The following is a 20,322-nucleotide window of genomic DNA, read 5'->3' as shown; positions in this document are numbered from 1 at the left end:
ATTAAAAAATGGTTCTTTCACCTTCAGTTTCCTTCCTTTTAGAAAACATTTAGTACTTATCTGCCCATTAAGACCAGGGGGCTTGTCTGCCTCCAATCTAATTTGCCAGACTGTCTCTTTTTATTCAATTTTGTCTTTAAAATCCCCACCCCTTAAATCTAGAGGGACTGCTTCAACTATAGTAAACAAAAACTTCTTAAAACCTTCACAATGTGTAGAATGCCTATACAAGGCATTATTATTATTCTTCCTTTTAATAACTTGTAAGTGTTCTCTAACTCTTTTCGCTAAAATTCTGGTAGTCAGTCTGACATAGTAGGAATGACATTTAGAGCATATACTTACATATACTATCCCTCTGGATTTACAAGTAAAGACACCAGGAATTGGAATGGTAGATGAAAGGTGATCTAAAACCAAAAAAGGGCCTTCTAAAATGTATCTACATTCCTGACAATCTCCACATTTGTACATCTCCTTAGATTTAAAATTAGCAAGAGAGTTTAAAACTTTATAACTGTGGTCATTTTCCAAAAGTGTTTTCAAGCTATAACTATTCCTAAAATAAAACCTGGTTTATTTCCAACAATTGAAATTAAGTCATTATTACCTTCTAGAATCTTCCAATTGTCAATTATAACCCCCCAAATGGAAAAATTGACTTTTTCACTAAAAAAAAAATTAAGGGCCCAAATTACTAAAACTCTGCAGACCTGCTCAAAGCCTTATCCTACTTTGTAATATCATACAGGCTACTAAGAGCTGACCTCTGCCTCACATAGAGAATCTCAATAGACTCTATCCTGTCAGATGTATCACAGAGCTGCAAATCCACCCTCTCAAGAGAAATAAATATCTTTTGCAACACAAGTAGAGCATGTTGGAGGGATAAGTAGGTATCACAGGCAAAACCACTTCTATGGACCTGTCTTCCTTGCCACATAAAGTGAAGTTCTTCTCTTACTCTATTCAAATACCACTTTGGATGAATAGATGGTAAACTGCAAATTCATCCCTGCTGAGTACCCTTTTCCTTCATGCAAAGGACAATAAGTAAATGTCCCCAGATGTCCTTGTTCAGCTCTCCTCTGGAATATTTTGATGCAAAATGCAAGGGCTAAAGCCTAACTTGGGAATGTAAGGATAGACTTCTTAAGATCAGTAGATCAACAGCTTAGTAAGCACCTAGGAACCTATAAACTCATGAACAGAAGATTCCTAAAGAAGCAAAAAAGAAGGTATACAAAACACTGCTGTGACAAGTGCTTTTGTGTGACAAAATAAATCCCTTGGGAAGTCAATGGAGAACAATGGAGGATGATTGAGGTGATGGAGATGAAGATCCTGAAATGGGTAGTAGGATGCAAAGTGTGAGACAGACAAAGAAATGAAGACATCAGAGGAGAACCCAAAGTGGCTTCAGATGCAGAGAAGGTCAAGTAGAACACATTGTGATAATTTGGTAATTTGTGCACGAAAGCAGATGGTGATGTGTAAAGAAAATTTGAGAGATGCAGGAAAAAGGCAAGAAGAAATTAAGGATGTCTAGCCAAGAGATGTACGGATGCATGAGAGAAGGTTTACATCATTTAGGCATGACATGAAAGAAGGCAGAAGAGTGGCACTGAATCAAGAAAAGTAGTGACAGCTGGTACAACTCCAGACCCCTACATAAAATGAGAAACAGGAATCTGAACTAGAACATTAAAAACAAAATAAAACAAAAACACAGATAAATGGGATATATGGTAGTCTGTTTTATATATCTATCTATCTATATATATATATATATATATATATATATATATATATATATATATATATATATATAAAATTAGGAAACTTGATTTAGGAAACTTGATTTGTGACTCATGCTTAGAACAAATGTATACAATACAAGCTAGTTCATATAGATAGACAGATGTGTGTGGGAGGGTAGGGAGATATATATATATATATATATATATGTATGCAAAAAATCAATAAAATGTACTTCAAAGGGAAGAAATAGCTACATTAAGGCATAATGTAAACAATGATCATGCTTTAAGCTATTTAGAACTTGCTTACTTCTTTTTCCATCAGACAACACAGGCTTTGTCACTGTGGTCTAATTCAAGCATCCATATGTAAATATTATATACTCACTCCCAAAATAAATAAATAAATGAAATAAATAAATGAATACATTATTGCTTAATGTCTGAAGAATGTCAGATGCAATGTGTTATAAACAAAAATCTGTACATGTACATTATTTAAGTATCTCGTGTCTCAAAATTACTTATCTAGATTTAAGTAAATATTGGTGGAGGTATATATTCTATGACATCATTTCACTCCATGCCAGAGATTACCAGTGCACATTTCTCTAACTCCCTGCTTATTCCAAATATCAACTTTCTGCAGAAACTAAATCTCTTTCTTATGATTGCAGATGTGACCAGACCTAACTCCTTTTCATAAACTAATAGAGTAGCAAAAATATAATTTAGAAAATTCAGATAATGACAAATGAGAATGGGTATTTTCCACAACTAGAGATGGCGTTGTATGATTCAGAAGAATGGTCTGCTCCTTGGAATTTGATCCTGTGTATTTCCAGGTAAACACTGATGCTGTGTGATATTAATATTAGATAATCTCCTTTGCACATGAGCAGCAATAGGTCAAGCAGTTAAAAAAAGTTTAACATTTAAATCAGTGGTATATGTCATTCTGTTACTTCCTGACTATAATTTTCATTGCGTTTCCATTAAACACTAAAGTGTATTAGCACAAAATCAAACTAAAAATCCAATAGGGTGCTTTAATATCCACCACCAGAATCTGGTCACTTAACAAAATAAGTATATGCTGATTTTTTTGTTGTTTTAAAATTCCTCTCTTGTGTTCATTCCAGTTTGCTCACTTGTGTTACATGCTTATTTTATTACATTTTTTTTCATGAAGTTGTGATATGTTATTTATGTGATATCTGTAAATCAAAAGTCAAAAATATTTTTGTTTACTTTTAAAGCCTGAAAACCTGCTATACCTCACTCCGCATGAAGATTCTAAAATTATGATCACAGACTTTGGTCTGTCCAAAATGGAAGACAATGGCATCATGTCTACTGCATGTGGAACACCGGGATACGTTGGTATGTTTGCAGAGATTAATCTGTAAGATTATCAGCAACATTCACTTTTAAGTTGATTGTACTGGAGGATAATGATATGCTTTCATGTTGGTGTGGAGGCAGGATGTCTGCCTATGTCTGTAATCCTGATTTGTGGTCCATGCACAAAAAGATGAAGGGTTTGCTGGGAGTTATCATGAATCCCTGATGGACTGTTCTCCTCTAAAGTCATAATGGAGTCATGGTGTGAGTAGTCCAGTGTGTGACTGAGTCCTGAAGGTAGCGCAGGGCAGCTGATGCTCACTATAGGGAAAATATTTCAACAATAAGTCTATTGCAAGATCTGAAGCTTGCATGTACAGATGCAAACTATGATGCAGTTATTGTATGCATGATCCTTGAGAGAAGGTTTGGTTCAAAGCTATGCAGACAAATGATAATCACATGACATGGTACACAGCCAATTGATGACCGCCTGCCACCTCTGCTCCTTTTTCTGACAGATTCTGCACATTGAGCTGGATGCAGTTACATCATGTTACAAAATTAAGTGGCAAGTAGGTCCTGCTTAAATTCACAGAGGCTGGTTAAGTAGAAAGATGTAGAAAGAACAAATATGCAGCCTCCACCATCACTTATGTCTGCAGCTGAAAATGTAATAAAATATGTATAATGAGACTCTTGGTAAACAAGACAGAGTTTTCAAAGATAAAGAGTTTTCAAAGATAAAGGACATAGCCAGAAGGATACTTCATTGGCTGTCTCTTACGACTGATTTTTCTTAAATATGTTTTTGTCTAGCAATATGAACATGGTCCTTGACACAAAAAGGATTTCATCAGATTCTAATGAAGTCCTGCTTGTGCCAAGGATGAAAGCGTTTAATCACTTTGGTCATGAATAAATAATGGGCTGGATTCACGAAACCTCTGTGTAAGACTTAACATGTCTTACTCGGAGGCTGCAGTTGAACGGTATGACATCAGCGTGCCATGAATATTCATGAGGGCACACTGACTCATCCGTAACTCTTACACGGACTGAGCAGGCAAGCAGGGGGCGTGTCCGACTGCCGAGCAGTCTAAAAGTCCACGCCCCTGCAATGTTTTAAAAAGCATAATGTCAACAGACACGAGCGAGTATGCTCAAATGTACTTGCACCCAACACCACACTCCCTGACACTGTAAACCCCCATCAGAGTTATAAAACGGAAAAAATAAAATTTCTTTTTAAATCCACGATATAGCTGCCCGTATTTGCGCTTGTTTGCGCGGGTCTGCCCATTGCTTAACCACAGTTAGCAATTGTGACATTGAAGAGCATATAAGAACTACTTATGCAAATGAATCCAAATAGCAATAGCATAATGGTCGAGCATATGCACAAAGAGAAGGCATTCACGGTTCGAGTCCCACCACTCCCCTTCTTATTTATGTTTTAAATCAGTATTTGAAATAATACCAGACAAATATGAATAAAATTTTATTAAAAGCAGTGACATGGCCAATGTATCAGCGAACAAAATATATATTTTTAAAAGACCCAGAGATATAATAGCCTGCCGTTAAGCAACATTTTACACATCTAAACACAGGTGCCCATAGTTTAATAGCGCTATACCCATCTAAACAGAGGTGCCCATAGTTTAATAGCGCTTTATCCAGCTAAACAGAGTTGCCCATAGTTTAATAGTGCTTCACCCAGCTAAACAGAGTTTCCCATAGTATAATAATGCTTTACCCAGCGCAATAGAGTTGCCCAACATTTAAAAACGCTTTACTCAGCGCAATGTGTTTGCGCAGACGTGCACGCCATGCCAACCAGGGCACCTTAGGGCACAGGGGAGCAATGTAGAGCTAGGTTGCTTAAATGCAGCCACACCCCCTAGCCTGTCTAGACAGTATTAAAATAAAAGGACAACAAGGTTTGAACCCAGGACCCTGTGCATCATAATCAAAGTACAGAACCACTAAGCCATGACAGCTTAGGAGAAACAACCACTATTAGCATACATATACATAGAAATGGTAGATTAACCATTACTAAGCAGGTCTGCAGTCAGCTTAGAATTCTCAAAAATGGCCAATCACAAAAAAGTGTGGGAAATGCGGCATATTTAAGCCCCATAGGCGGGAATAATTGCCATAACTGATTGCGGTACCCACTTGCAGTCAGGATGGCAGATGTTGGAGAGGGTAATCACTTTAGAATGCAAAGGTGGGGCATTGAAGAGTCTAAATATATGGTTTGGCTCCTAGTCCACCAGCATGAAGGCCGACTCATGCAGGGCCAGGTTCAATGGGGTGCATACAAGGCAGAGGCATGGAACCAGTTGGCACATGATCTTACCAGTGCCACAGGCATTCCCAGGTCCATCACCACCAAGCGGACCTGAAGCATCGAAAGGAGGACCAACTGAACCGATGGATCCAGGAGGCCCGTCATATGCCCAATGCCCCACTACTGAGTAAGTATCTATGTAATTAAGTATTATATTACAGCTGCAGGTGTTTGTTCCGCGAATCGGCAAGCCTATGCTGCTAGGCTGTTAAGGCTGCACCACCAGGCAGGTTAGTAATTATTCAGTTGGTATTATTATAGAATATAAGTGAGACAGCCTGTAAAAGAGTTCAGTGTTGTAACCCAGTAATAAAGGTCAAATAAGCCTAGAATAAAGCTTCTGTTAGTATTCTAAGATCAGATAAGTGATGCAGCTTGAAAAAGAGTATTGTAATCCATTAATAAAGAGTAAGCAAGTCTCAAATAGAGTTTCCACCTGTATTGTAATATCAGATAACTGCTTCAGCCTGAAAATGAGTGTTCTAATCCATCAATAAAGGACAGACAAGTCTTGAATACATCCTTGTATATACTGTCATATGAAATAAGTGAGTCAGCTGGAAAGGATTGTTGTAACCCAGTAATAAATGTTTATAAAGCCTGGAATTAAGTACCATCCTGAAATGTAAATATAAAATAAGTGAGAGAGTGTGAGAAAGAGTTTGAAGCTACGAATAAAGGTGTAAGAAGTCTGGAATAAAGGTATACTGCATGCACTACATAATAAAATGAATGAGACAGCCACAACCAAAGAGTGAAATGTTTTTAATAAAGTACAATACCCGGACTGTGTCTGTCCCACATTTTGGATATGTTGTTGTACCCTTGCATTATGGAGATAGTATGGTTGTATGAAATGCTGAACATCCACAGTTGTCTAGGCCCATACAAACTGGCTGATGGGAATGCCAGTATCACAGAAGAATATTTATAGTCCTCAACTGTTACATGTATAGTATGTACATGTTAATCTGGTACATGTGCAGCTTGTGCTTGTGATCCCACAAATGTCAGTGTGTTGCTAGAACTGTACGTAACTGCTCAAATGTAGCAGGATACTTCACCTGAACACAGCCAGATATGAACATATATGAATACAAATGGAATGTATATTAATGTAGCAGTACCATCTCCATCACCAACATTTCTAAGGTTACATACAGGGAACTGTACTAATACATGTAGGGGATATATATCTGCATCTAGTAGGAATGTACAGTATACGTATAGGTATTTTAAGTTGTTAAAGTAATATTTTACCACCCTATGTTATGTTCGCAAATGATGCCATTCCACACCAAACTGGGTATGTGTATTCACAATTAATTCCTATGGACATTTGTCCTGTTGGTTTATACATATCTGCATGTACGTTGATGCATGTGCCCTGTTCACATATCCAAACCTGATGGCCTGTTGCCACCAATCAACCCTGCATGCTGTTGGAATGTCCACTGTTGTTCTAAATATGCATGTGTTATGCTTGCTGTTCAACATTTGGAATTCATGTGTGTTTGGTTAATGGGAATACTAATGCATGCTGTTACAACTAATTTGGAATGGTGTTGTTTGTTACTAACCCAAAATGCCATTAAATACTGCTAAACATAGGACAACTGGGAAGGAGGGGCCCAGTGGACCCACCTCTCTCACCTCAGCTGGCAATTGCACCTGGCATCAGTGCCCAGCCCAGGACCTCCTCCTCCGGTGGCCCTGTGCCACCTTCGGGTGGAAGCGCTACAGGGGATGGGGCTCACACCCCTCTGCAAGAGTGGCCGGAGGAGAGCCTCCACTCACCCTCCAAAGGGTCCGGTCTGTGGTGCGTAGTGAGATCAGGCATTCCGTGACTGATCCCCTACACCAGCTTGAGGCGAGAGTGGTGCAACTCACGGGTGTGCCTACCCCTCCTATCCAGCCCCCAGCACAGCCTCGGCCTGGGCTGTGAAGGCACAGTGGTAACTGCTTATGGGTGAGGATCTCAGTTCCACTGTTGCCATCTGTGGGCTCATGGTCTTGCGATATCCAAACATCCATCCCCGTCAATAGTGTTTACCCACCACATGTGTTATACTCCGCCCCTGTATGCATCTTGTTTGTCTTGTCTGTTAACCTCCCCAACCCACCTCCCCAATATTCCTACTTACTTTACCTCACATTCCACTCTTACCTGAAAAAAAAAAAAAAGGGCAATCTGTACCCACAAAAAAATTACGCCCCATACATAGCTGCCCATTTCACACACATGTTTGCTGGACATGTAAACTAATAATCACAATTGGCTGTACATCATACTTTGTTGTCCTCATTCCTCTCTCAGGGGTGGAAGGTTTCAAATCTCACTCTAAATTTGCACAACTGTTGCTAGTAAAGAATTGGGCAGCTATGGGCCTTCCCTACATCCTTCCTGCACATCCCGAGCTTGTTTTCCTACTGTCCTACCCTCTTTGTGCCCCCTTTTTCACCACTTTCCTATTTCCCCATTTTCTTTTCTTTAAAAGAAATTAGCGTGGGTGTTACCGGGAGTAAGCACTTTTAAGCAGTAGTCAGCGGGTGTGTACATGTGTGCGCTTAGCTAAGCATAGATAAGCATAGCTAAGCATCACGCAAACTCACGCAAACCCATTTACAACTGCTTAAAAGTGCCTTAGTCACTCTGTATGACAAGGCCTGTAGTCTGCTCATCAGCAAAATAAAATACCCCTGTCAGTCTCAAACCCTGGACCTTGGACACACTAGACTGCATGAATTACCACTGAGCCAGAGCAGATATACAATAACTTGGTGCTGAAAGCAATTTAGCATGCATTACCATGAGTGAATGTAAAGGGAAAATAGGAATGGCATAACACAAATCTTGTTCTGTGGGCCTTAACCAGCAGGTGTTGTTGAATTGCATGACATGACTGTGAAAAGAGAACCAGCCATGCTAGTAGGGAATAAGGTTACAGTAGCAACTTACAAACCCCACACAGTATCAGAGCAGGATACACACTGGCATATTAGCATAGGTCACAGGTTAGACCTCCCAACAGTGACTGCTCTACAGTGATGACCCTGATTAGTAAACAAACGTTAGCTGTGCCCCTCTGACTCCCAGTGAAATGTACTAACAGTAGGCAGAAAGGTGTTGAATCTCACTTCATAACAAATGTCAATAAGTGAGAGTAGACACCGCTTGCACATCAGAAAAGGTGTAGTAATAGAAATGCTCTGAATCACCCAAAGTCTGAACTGAAAAATGTCAGAACTATATCACAGGTGTATCCCAGTTATATGTACCTTTCACTGAGGCTGTTCAAATATATACGTGAGAGTATCTGGGGCCTGGAAAAGTCAGAAACACACAGGCATATCAGCTTGTCTGCTGTTACACACTCTGCAAATAGCTGTAGCATGAATTCCACAAGCATGCCCTTATGTAGTAGTACAACACAGAAATAGCAAAAGATGTAGCCATGTACTGCTAGCAACCACCTGTGACAATGCCATTGTTCAGGTGCTGAAAAGACTGCTGTGGTGCACAGTCAAAGAATACTAGGCTGACCTCTGTCTACCATCTGGATATGTCCACAGGTGGGAGCTACTCAGACAGACTACAAGCCTTCATAGACTTACAGGTACACAGCAACTCTGCATGTTCAGCAAGATAAACATCACACGATAATAAGTAATGCACACTGCAGTTCTGCACCCCTACCCAAAGGTACTATATACCCGTGTAGTCAGGCACAACCAAGGCTGTAGGTAGGCATACACAGTACAGAAATTTGTCCAGTCATCCTGAGCAGACTGTGCTAATGCCAACACAAACCACAAACTGTTCAGATGTGAGTAACGTATTAATGACAGTATAGCTGTTCACAAACAATGCATGTGCCTGATATTCATAATTGGTAGTACAACATACTTAGATGTCCTCATCACTCTCTCAGGGGTGGAAGGTTTCAAATATCCCACATAATGTATTGCATATGCACAGCTGTTGCTGGTAAAGAAATGGGCAGCTATGGACCTTCTCCACATCCATCATGTACATCCCAAGCTATTTTCCCTACTGTCTTCTCCTCTTTGAGCACCCTTTATCACCACATTCCTATGTCCCCATTTACTTTCCTGTCAAAGACATGTATGGGGGTTTAGCGGGAGTGAGCACTTGTAAACAGTAGTAAGTGGGTTTGCACCAGTGTGCGCATGTGTGCACCTAGCTTAGCATTGCTAAGATATGATAAGCTCCGCCAAGCTTAGCTTACTATTGCTAACATAAAATGAGCTAAGCTAAGCTTAGCTTAGTATTGCTAAAATACAATAAGCTGAGCTAAGCGTAGCTAAGCATCGCACAAACCCACGCAAACCCGCTTACAACTGCTTCAAAGTGCCTTTGTCACTCTGTATGACAAGGCCCTTGTATTGCTCAGCAGCAAAATAAAATACCCTTCTCAGTCTCAAACCCCACATCTTGGATTCACCAGTCTGCATGATTTACCACTAAGCCACAGCATATATACAATAACATGGTGCTGAAAGAAATATAACATGCATTAGAAGGAGTGCATGTAAAGGGAAAATAGGAAAGCCATAGGAATACATTGCAATGAAGAAATATGACATGCATTACAAGGACTGGATGTAAACGGAAAATAGGAAAGCCATAGGAATACATTGCAATAACTACTGTTGTATGCCAGTTAATTCCCTAATTCCAAAAGAAAGTACATACTCCCATGTATCCAGTGTTAGCATTAAGAGGTGTGAGTAAACTTACACACTGAGAAGAGTGTACTTGAAGAAGCAACAGTCAGGTTTTAGTACAACATGCATTTCACTGGATACAACCCAGCTTCAGATATGAGACATATACCAACCTTCTGACTGATACAACAGTGTCCACAGCAAACAAGCATGGTCCCCACCTTGCAAAACTGAAAGGCCTATGCCTACCTAACCTATCATTTTATAGCAGTGTCCTGAAATCACAGTGAGAACTGCAATTACCACACAGCAGGCTGCATGCAATTACTAAATGGTGGGCACCAATTGGTGCAGAGACCATCACATGCACATGTGCAGATACCTACAAAAGCAGCTTGTACTTGCTGTCCACACATGCAATAATATCATTGCAGCAATTGGAGAGAGAGAGAGAGAGAGAGAGAGAGAGAGAGACAGACAGACAGACAAACAGTTGGAGAGACCAAACCAAAAAAAAAACAGAGGCGGTTGGAGACACCGACCAACCAAACCAAAAATTAAAACAAACAGAGGCAGTGGAGGACACCGACCTAAATAAATAAAAATAAAACATCAACAGGTACAACAGACTGAGGTGAGACATACAAAGGTAAGGTATGTAACACAGATGTATTTGCTGGCATCCGAATGATGTGTCTGAAGGGTACTCTACATTCTGTGAACACTCCTTATGTGGTAGCAGTCCATATCTATATGTATGTGCAGATGTGCATAGAGCAAGGGGCATACTGCAACTGTTAGTGAAGGCTGGACATATATATGTATTTGAAGGTTGCTATGTGCACATATCTATGTAGGTTGTAGTGTGTGGCATTGAAAACAGCAAGCAGTGCAAGTATATGTCATGTGGTGGTTAAATGCTGTGGGACTGAGTTACAGCCAGTCAGGTCTGCTACGGCTATACGGCCTGAGGATAGCGAAATGTATTCTGCACAACACTGTGCAATAATATTACATAATCGTATGTCTCACAACTGTTCCATAATTGATATTCTCACCATGAAAGGTGGCCAATATATCTGCATATATGTGTCAATGATGTGGAGTCGAACATGTGAGTGTCGATGTTTTGACCTGTCGGTATATGATATATATATATATATATATATATATATATATATATACATATGTATGTGTATATACACACACATATATATAGATATATATATATGTATATATACACACACACACATATATATATATATATATATATATATAGATATATGCATATGTACATATATAGATATATATATATATAGAGATATATATATACATATATATATATATATATATATATATATATATATATATAGATATATATAGATATATATATTTATATATATATATATATCTATATATATATATATATATATATATATATATATATATATATATATATATAGATATATATAGATATATATAGATATATATAGATATATATATAGATATATATATATATATATATATATATATATATATATATATATATATATATATATATATATATAGATATATATATATATATCTGTATATCTATATATATCTATATATATATATATATATATATATATATATATATATATATATATATATATATATAGTAAGAGAGGGAGACACAGGGTCAGACGTATTGCAACAGGTGCCTGTTGACCAAGGCATGGATTGAACACCAGTGTTGATACTGCAGTGCCATACCCCATTCCAAAACACTTTACCCACTAGCTACCAGATAGGTGGTTGCCTGACTAACACTGAAGGTGTCAGAAGGGAACATGGGACACAGGTGGACAGTAGCCTCCCCTTTGATATTCACAGTGCCACACTAGTCTTGTAATCTATCTATGTGGTACGTGTAATCACAAATGATGTGTCATGTATGGAAATATAGGTCAGTGTTCCCCAGTACTCTTCACAATGCCTCATGTGGTATGTACCTCACATGACAACTACAGCAAATGGAAAGTCCACAGACATACCTCACAAAGGGTAATACTGCCCTGATACACATACCCTATGCAGACTGACTCACATAACCACAGCTTCAGTGTGTTGTATACCGTCCACCCAGAGGTTACCTCTGCCAAATATACAGAGGCATGCCACACCCATAGCAGTCAGACAACCACCATGTCAACACCTTGCAATCCCACCAGGCTACACGGCCTAGGTCACTAGTGCACACAACATCACTAAACAGCACATGCTGGAGGGATAGGCTCCTACTGGCAAATATGCCATACTCTGGAGTAAACCACCCAGCATGAACAAACAGGGCTCCTCAGTAGCAGATGTCAGACATACCCCTGATGATTGTCTGGGGGATAGGTAACATGCCCTGGGAATCACCTCTGTGTATTCGGTTGACAGGAGGAAGTGAAATCTAATTGCATGTGTGTCACAGGCCAGGGTAGCATATGGCTAGGATGCTGGAGGCCCCAGGGACAATAGCGTATTACCTACTTATGACACAATGCACACAGACATTTACACAGTGCAAAACCAGCTATGTGAGGTGGAATGAGTGTGACAGTGAATGTGTGCAAGGTCTGTGATGGTGTGATAGCTAGGAGTGAGGTTGTTTCTGTCATGGTCATTTGTGTCCTACGTGTGAGGCCAGAGAAAGATGTGTCAGTTATTGGGATGCAGACATAGTAGGATGGTATATGTTGTGATGTAGGTCCTTGTGTACGACTGTGGTGTCCCATCATAGGCTGATGCAATACATGTGTGCTCAGTAAGTGGTACTGCTGGTGACTCCATCCGACATTAGAACTGTTGTACCACCTGAATCTGTAGGTGTAAACAGCACAGTATGGTGTATGTTCACATTCCCTGGTAACACTGTCTTGTGTGTTTCCTGCAGTCTGCACAGATTACATTCCTCAGGCATAGGTATCTGTAAGTAGGGGCACACAGTACTGTAAGGTACATAGCAAATGCTCATCTGTGTTAGCATACATTTGTGTATGGTATGAATGTCTGATGTGTGTGTAATGATGCCTGTACCATGTCTGCAATCACATGTGTGATGCAGGGTTTGCGTGTGTACCTAGCAACATGTATACTCTGTTACAGCAGTATGCCAGCTATATTAACAACTGTGCACATATGTTAGGTAGGGGTATGACATCAACGACTATGGTGGGTTACTGGTTATACTGTAACTGTACTTCTCATTCATTGCAATGGATGACATATAGCTGCATGCATCAGCTTGATATGTACCCCCTTGGCAAGGCTGTGCATTGGATCCCAAACAGTGAGATGAGTACTGGTGTATACTGGTGTGTCATATGGAGTGTGACAGGCATTGTCAGCCAGTTATGGGCTGAGCACTTATATGTGGTATTGAATGTGTGTATCCTCTGACAGATGAACAGATGCTATATATGGCAGTTAACTGATATCTGTACTGTATAATGTTAAGTGTGCCACATGACTTGCTCACACATATCATTTACTTGTCTTCCAGGCTAATGGCTCATCACAGGAACCCCTGCTACACAGCTGCGGAGGAACAGAAAATCCACCACAGCCTGGTACAGCACTATACCCTGCTGTTTTCAAGGGCCAGCCAGCACCAGCAGGAGCGTACTGCACTGTGGCAAGAACTTGTTTGTCAGATAAATGACATAGGCATGCATAACCGGACATATGAGCAGGTACGCCATCACTGCAGTGATTTAATCAGACATGTCCGGTGGCGTGCGTCTGATATCCACAGACAACAGCTTGCCACAGGTGGTGGGGTGGCCATACATCCCCCCTCACCAGAGTGGAGGAACTGCTGATAAGTGTGGTGGCCCCTGGCCTGCAGCAACACCGTCACACATGTGTCATCATGGAGGCCGGAGCCACCCAGCATAGTGACATGGAGTGTGGAGGTAACATGCCCTAGCTGTAGACTACTGTTACCTGTATCGTTAGATTATGCATGTGTGAGATGTCTACTGTGTTTAGCAGTTGTGCTGCCTATTGTGTGCAATACTGATAACTTGAATAGTATTTGTACATCTATGCCTGTTGTTCTACTGTAGTTTAGCACACTCACAGTAGCAATGCTACAGGTGTGGCCACTAACAAACTGTGCCATATTCTTGCAGGTCCCACTGGTGTGACAGCAGGGCAGATGTTACATGCTGGTGAGTGTGTTAACACTTTAAACTTGGTATTGAACTGTGCATGTCATAGGTGAGGTGTAGGCCATGTACACATAACACACCTACACATAATGCATGCTGTGCATGTTTGCTGTGAGATGTGAAATATCTCAGTAATGTCAGTAGCTGCCTCATTCACATGCAATGCACAGAGCATCAGACACAAATGTGGCAACACTGTACTGCACATTGGATAGGCATAGTTGACACACATGTACACAACATAACATGTTTGTCATACGCAGTACACCTCAACATGCTACACATAGTGTAACCGGACACCCGCTGGCAGGTCACACTTCAGTATCCCACATGTCATCCACACACCACACATACTATACCTGAGTGGTAGGGGCCTAGCATGGGGCTGTGCAACACTCCTCAACACATAACACAGTCATGTTAGGCAATGCTCCCTATTGGACACCTCATACACCCTTGTGCAATGTGGCTGTGTAATTGTGAACTTAGCCACGGCACTGCAGTTCAGGTACAGCTTGCTAGACGGTGGTGTAGCACACTTTAGTGGCCTTCAGTGACCACATGATGCATGATGATGATGGCTAATGGTACTACACCCCATACTGTTACAATGGCCATGTCCAGGATTGGTATCCCATCACGTATACATGCACCACCCATCCCGTGTGTGTACATAGCATGCATGTGCTACACCTGTGTCCACAGTTATCTGCTACAGACACAGACACTGCAATCAGACATGGAAATCCATGTGACACACAGATAACACACGCAGCCATGGTATGTATACCTGTGTGTGATCGTGCACAGGACATTGCAGAGCTTATAAATGCACAGAAATGTCATGTCCTTGTACACATTGTGTTCCAGGGTGTAGGCAATCACTGAACAAGTACACACATGCACCACAGCCATGTACACTGTCATCAACTATGGCTGTCTACAATTACACTGCATGGACTTGAGCAACACTTATTCTACATGTTGACACGTGTGCATGACTGTTTGTCTTGTGATACTGTCATCCACCTTCAACCAGCATTGAGTATGATTTGGATTTCTGTTGTGTGTGTGTATCTGCTGTAGTGAGGAGTGTGCATGTGTTCCTGTGTGCATGTGTTCCTGTGTTCCTGTGTGCATGTGTTCCTGTGTGCATGTGTGCATGTGTTCATGTGTGCATGTGTGCATGTGTTCATGTGTTCATGTGTGCATGTGTGCATGTGTGCATGTGTGCATGTGTGCATGTGCAGACTGTAACATGTGTTTCCTGTATTCCTCTCACAAGTGCTGAGGTAGGGCTTGGCGAAAGCAGCAGGTGACCTGAATCCACTGCCACAGATAGTGGTGATGAGGAAACATGTATTTTACACAGGGAGATTTGACAAGGTCTGTCATTGGTCCACCAATTGACAGTACACAGCATTCAACCCCATCTATGTGCACACTCATACTGCCATTACATCCCTCACCACCAATGGCCATAGGGGAGGGACAGCATACAGTTGGCATTGACCAGGAGAGTGTGGTACCCATGGCATGTGCATCCCCTCACAGCAGCCATAGCCATAGACCCGCAATGGTACCACATAGGCAGAGGTCCAGGGGTTCTCGGGGGATCATCACTGGACGTATTGCCCCTGGCACGTGCCCTCACAGGTCTTACGGCGACCACTATGTTCCGGGCTGTAATGCAGGCTCAGGCACGTATGGAACGGTACACCAGGCAGGGACTTAGGGCGCAGAGGGCACATAACACTGCTATCAATGACAGCATCCGTGACCTTGCCAGTGCCATCCAGACATACACCGAGGTCATTGATAGATGTTGGGGGGAGACAATAGATGCCCTCCACAACATGTCTTCCTCAAGCCAGGACCGTGCGAGACAGTTGTGACTTCGATGCGGATGCATGCCAGCGACAGCAACAGCTGACAGTGGTCGCGGACGGCCCACAGCTCACAGCCGCTCCCGCAGTGGCCTGTCCATTGCCCATCCCAGTAGACCACGTGCACATGGCTCTGGCCAGTCCCAGCAGGGAAATGGGTCCAGTCGTCATACCCCTGCCTCTGATGACACTACCCAGTCAGGGTTGGTACACGATACCGTCCGTACACCCCTGCCAGGCACAGGTACTGTGTCTGTGGCCGGAGACAGTGATCTGTACAGCCAAGCAGGTACAGTCTGTGGCTGTCTCACAAACCACCGTATATGGCAGCCACATGGTGGAGCTGTGTGCATGCAGACACACAAACATTAAGCAAACAACTATGGCTCACACATACACACACACATTACATCAACATTGGCCCATGCTGTACTGTTGTCCCACACACACACACACACACACACACACACACACACACACACACACACACACACACACACACACACACACACACACACACACACACACACACACACACACACACACACACACACACATGTCGATTGGATGGGTCAATGTCAGGCTCTGGCAAACAACAAAATGCCCTGTGCATATGATGATACCTGTGCCGCCTCCTGTCATCTGCATTATCGACGGAGGGACAGGCTAACATGGTGCTGATGTACAGGGTGACACTATAGCAGTGTAGCAATAATAGCGAGTTGTCAACAAGGAAGTCTAACTACATCCTTGTAGGTATATCTGAGCAGACATTATGCATCAAAGCTCCGTTTTCAATGTAGCATTGTTTACACCACTGTTAGGTCTGAGTATGTATAATCCACCCATGTGCCACTTGGCTGACGTGTGATGTGCTGCCAGCATGTGTTAGTGAGTGGACAGTACGTGTGTGATGTGTGCAGTACAGATTAACAAGTGTACATCTGTGAACGTGGTGGGTGCACACTGTCTGGATGTACGTGCATAGTGGACACACTGGACGTGTGGCATACTCTGTTGTACATATTATTAACATCCCACTTCATCTTTCAATGGCCAGTATGCATTCTACTACAGTTAAGTACTAACATGGGTAGACATGTGTATGACATGGGTTGACACTATGCTGCGGTTGATACCGTTAATATCAGTCAATGATTTGCAGTCTGGTAGTATACACATCCTCAACAGCATGACTATAAGCAATCATTGGATGATGTCCTGACAATTGACACACAGTAGTGGAGAACCCAGTATCAAGTGGATCCTTCCGGTGTTACACTATAACACTAACCAGTGGTGATGACCGCCACCCATTACTGTGACCACATATGTGTGTCATATAGCCCCCTTAGGTACATGCAGACACACTAGGGGTGTATCCATCCAAATCTGGGAATGCATGGAATGGCCTACAATGCATTCCCTGGATGGGAAGCATATCCTACACAAGGGTATCATACAGACAGATACCTGTTGTGTGATACATGCTGTATAGCAGTAAGCCGACTATGGCATAGTCATCCTCATGTACTATACATAGTATCCCGTCAGTACCACACTGGTGGTAGCCCTCAACATGTATGTCGGGTACCATTGTGTACATACAGACCTATGTTATGGCATGTGTCCCTTCGTATCCACATATCCATAGGTATTGTGGAGTCCCAAGGTGTATCACAGACATTAGAGGCCTGAATGCATATCCACAAGGCAGTTGTACACCTATAAAGACTGTCCATTCTTGGCAGACTTTGTTGTGTATGACCATCTCTAACATATACCTCAGCCATATACACTCACTCACACTACTCTTCAGTAACTGTCATGGGTGTGTGTGCCACAGATGACCTTGGTCACAGAACACGACAGTGGATGGCCATGTCTCATACATACATATGTGACCTATGATCTGAGTAGCAGTGGCACAACCTGTCAATGGAAACAAATGTATTCATGTAGTATGCAGGCTTCACACCTATGTATTGATTGAGGGGACATGTACACATATATATTTGCCAAGCAGATACATGATGTCTGCAATGCACTTACTGTTGTCATCATACTATGTCATACCATAGTAAAAGCTAAACCCCACCGTGTTGACTAACAGTGACACATACACAGTCACCGTTTGCAGAATTCAAACCCCTACCTACCTATGTTATGATACTAGAGAAAGATGCATTAGCACGGCACACTATTTGTTTTACTGGCTGTTTTCCCTTCTCCTGCTGTATTTCTAGGATGGTGACATCATCAGTCTTTCCAAAGAGGAATGTACATTCTAGTGTGTTTTCCCAGTCTCCAAAAAGGGCACTCCTTTCAAAGACAATTGCACACATACACACACAGTCAGTACTTGCAGGATTCAAACCTCTACCAACCTATGTTATGATACTAGAAAAAGACACATTAGCATGGTGCGCTATTTGTTTTACTGGCTGGTTTCTCTTCTCCTGCTGTATTTCTAGGATGGTGACATCATCAGTCTTTCCAAAGAGGAATGTACATCTTCTAGTGTGTTTTCCCAGTCTCCAAAAAGAGCACTCCTTTCAAAGTCAATTGCACACCCCCCACACACACACAGTCAGCGTTTGTAGGATTCAAACCCCTAAATACCTATGTTATGGTACTAGAGAGAGACGCATTAGCATGGCGCACTATTTGTTTTACTTGCTGGCTTCTCTTCTCCTGCTGTATTTCTAGGATGGTGGCATCATCAGTCTTTCCAAAGAGGAATGTACATCTTCTAGTGTGTTTTCCCCATCTCCAAAAAGGGCACTCCTTTCAATGACAATTGCACACATACACACAACCCCCCCAACACACACACACACACACACACACTCACTGTTTGCAGGATTCAAACCCCTACCTAACCATGTTATGATACTAGAGAGAGATGCACTAACATAGCACGCTATTTGCTTTACTAGCTGGTTGCCCTTCTCCTGCTGTATTTATAGGATGGTGACATAATCACACTGGACATGGTGATGTGTGTACACTTTGTTTTATGCCATTCCAGGAGTGGTCCATGTGGGTCAGCAGGTGTCAACAGCTTGAACATGACCTCAGTATCCTTACCTTGTGTGATCTATCTGTGGACACATTGACATTCCGTCATATGTCAACACATATTTATGCACAACTTCTTGGTTTTGTGGATACTACATGTGTCTGGGATGTTGATAAAGGGCTATTCAAAGTCTATGTGACACATGTGTAGATGTGTTCATTGATGTATGTCCTGGGTGGCTGCCTTGAAAACAGTCTAGCATGTGTGGGAACCATGATCCGCACATGAACATACCACAGTTGGTAGGGTTGTGTGTGTGTCAGCTTCCAATAGCTCTGTTTATAACTGCAACCATGATGGACCCCATGACCTTGCAGATCAGACCTCATAGGCGTACTGGACTTGACGTCCCATGGTGTGTTGTGCACCAACAATTGTGGGGAGTGCCATATGTAGCTGTGACACATTCAACAGTTCCACATCCTGTGTAGGGGGTGCGGCTCAGCTAACTGTTCAGGTGCATGATCTGTTTGTTCTGTAGTTTGTGCATGACACATATTAGGAATCAATGTATTCCACCTGCTGCCATGCATCTGGCAGTGGGGGTAGCTGCTCATCCATTCTACATGTGATATCTCCTGGTATGATGATGTGGACTATTGTCAGTGGGGTATGGGTATGTACATATGGGCCTGTCTGTCATGATGTCGGCATTGACACTCAGGTACAGTTGGCCCTGACTCAGGACATATATGTGTGTACATTGATATTTATGACATAGCTGAAGGAGGTGCCATGATTCAGTCTGGACTCCTTCTCAGCTCCTCTTTACAACACACTAATGAACATGAGCACTAATCCCTGTTATACTCTTTTACACGCTTAACACTCTACTGATCCTTTGTGATCAGGCTACAGAGTATGTCATGATAATATCCTGGCATGTCCAGGGGTCGGTTTTGTGTGTACTCTTCAGTCCAGCTGGTGGATATTGTGATATTGACACAATGTCACATCTGCCTCATGTACACAGACAACCCTCTCCTCCTCCCGACAAACT

The 20,322-nt window shown here is 41.9% G+C and overlaps 1 protein-coding gene across 2 annotated transcripts in view; it reads left to right on the top strand.

The window, feature by feature from the left end:
- Positions 1 to 20,322, top strand: part of CAMK1G (calcium/calmodulin dependent protein kinase IG) — a 667,913-nt gene that overhangs the window by 514,405 nt on the left and 133,186 nt on the right. For both annotated transcript variants that reach the window (XM_044077134.1, XM_044077135.1), the window contains exon 6: positions 3,020 to 3,143. In XM_044077134.1, the coding sequence (XP_043933069.1) occupies positions 3,020 to 3,143 (124 nt within the window). The remainder of the gene's footprint in view (positions 1 to 3,019; positions 3,144 to 20,322) is intronic.

Source organism: Protopterus annectens, chromosome 7.part0 (genome assembly GCF_019279795.1).
Source record: "Protopterus annectens isolate FY-2018-M chromosome 7.part0, PAN1.0, whole genome shotgun sequence".
Taxonomy (NCBI): domain Eukaryota; kingdom Metazoa; phylum Chordata; order Ceratodontiformes; family Protopteridae; genus Protopterus; species Protopterus annectens.
This window is presented reverse-complemented; position numbering and strand designations above follow the sequence as displayed.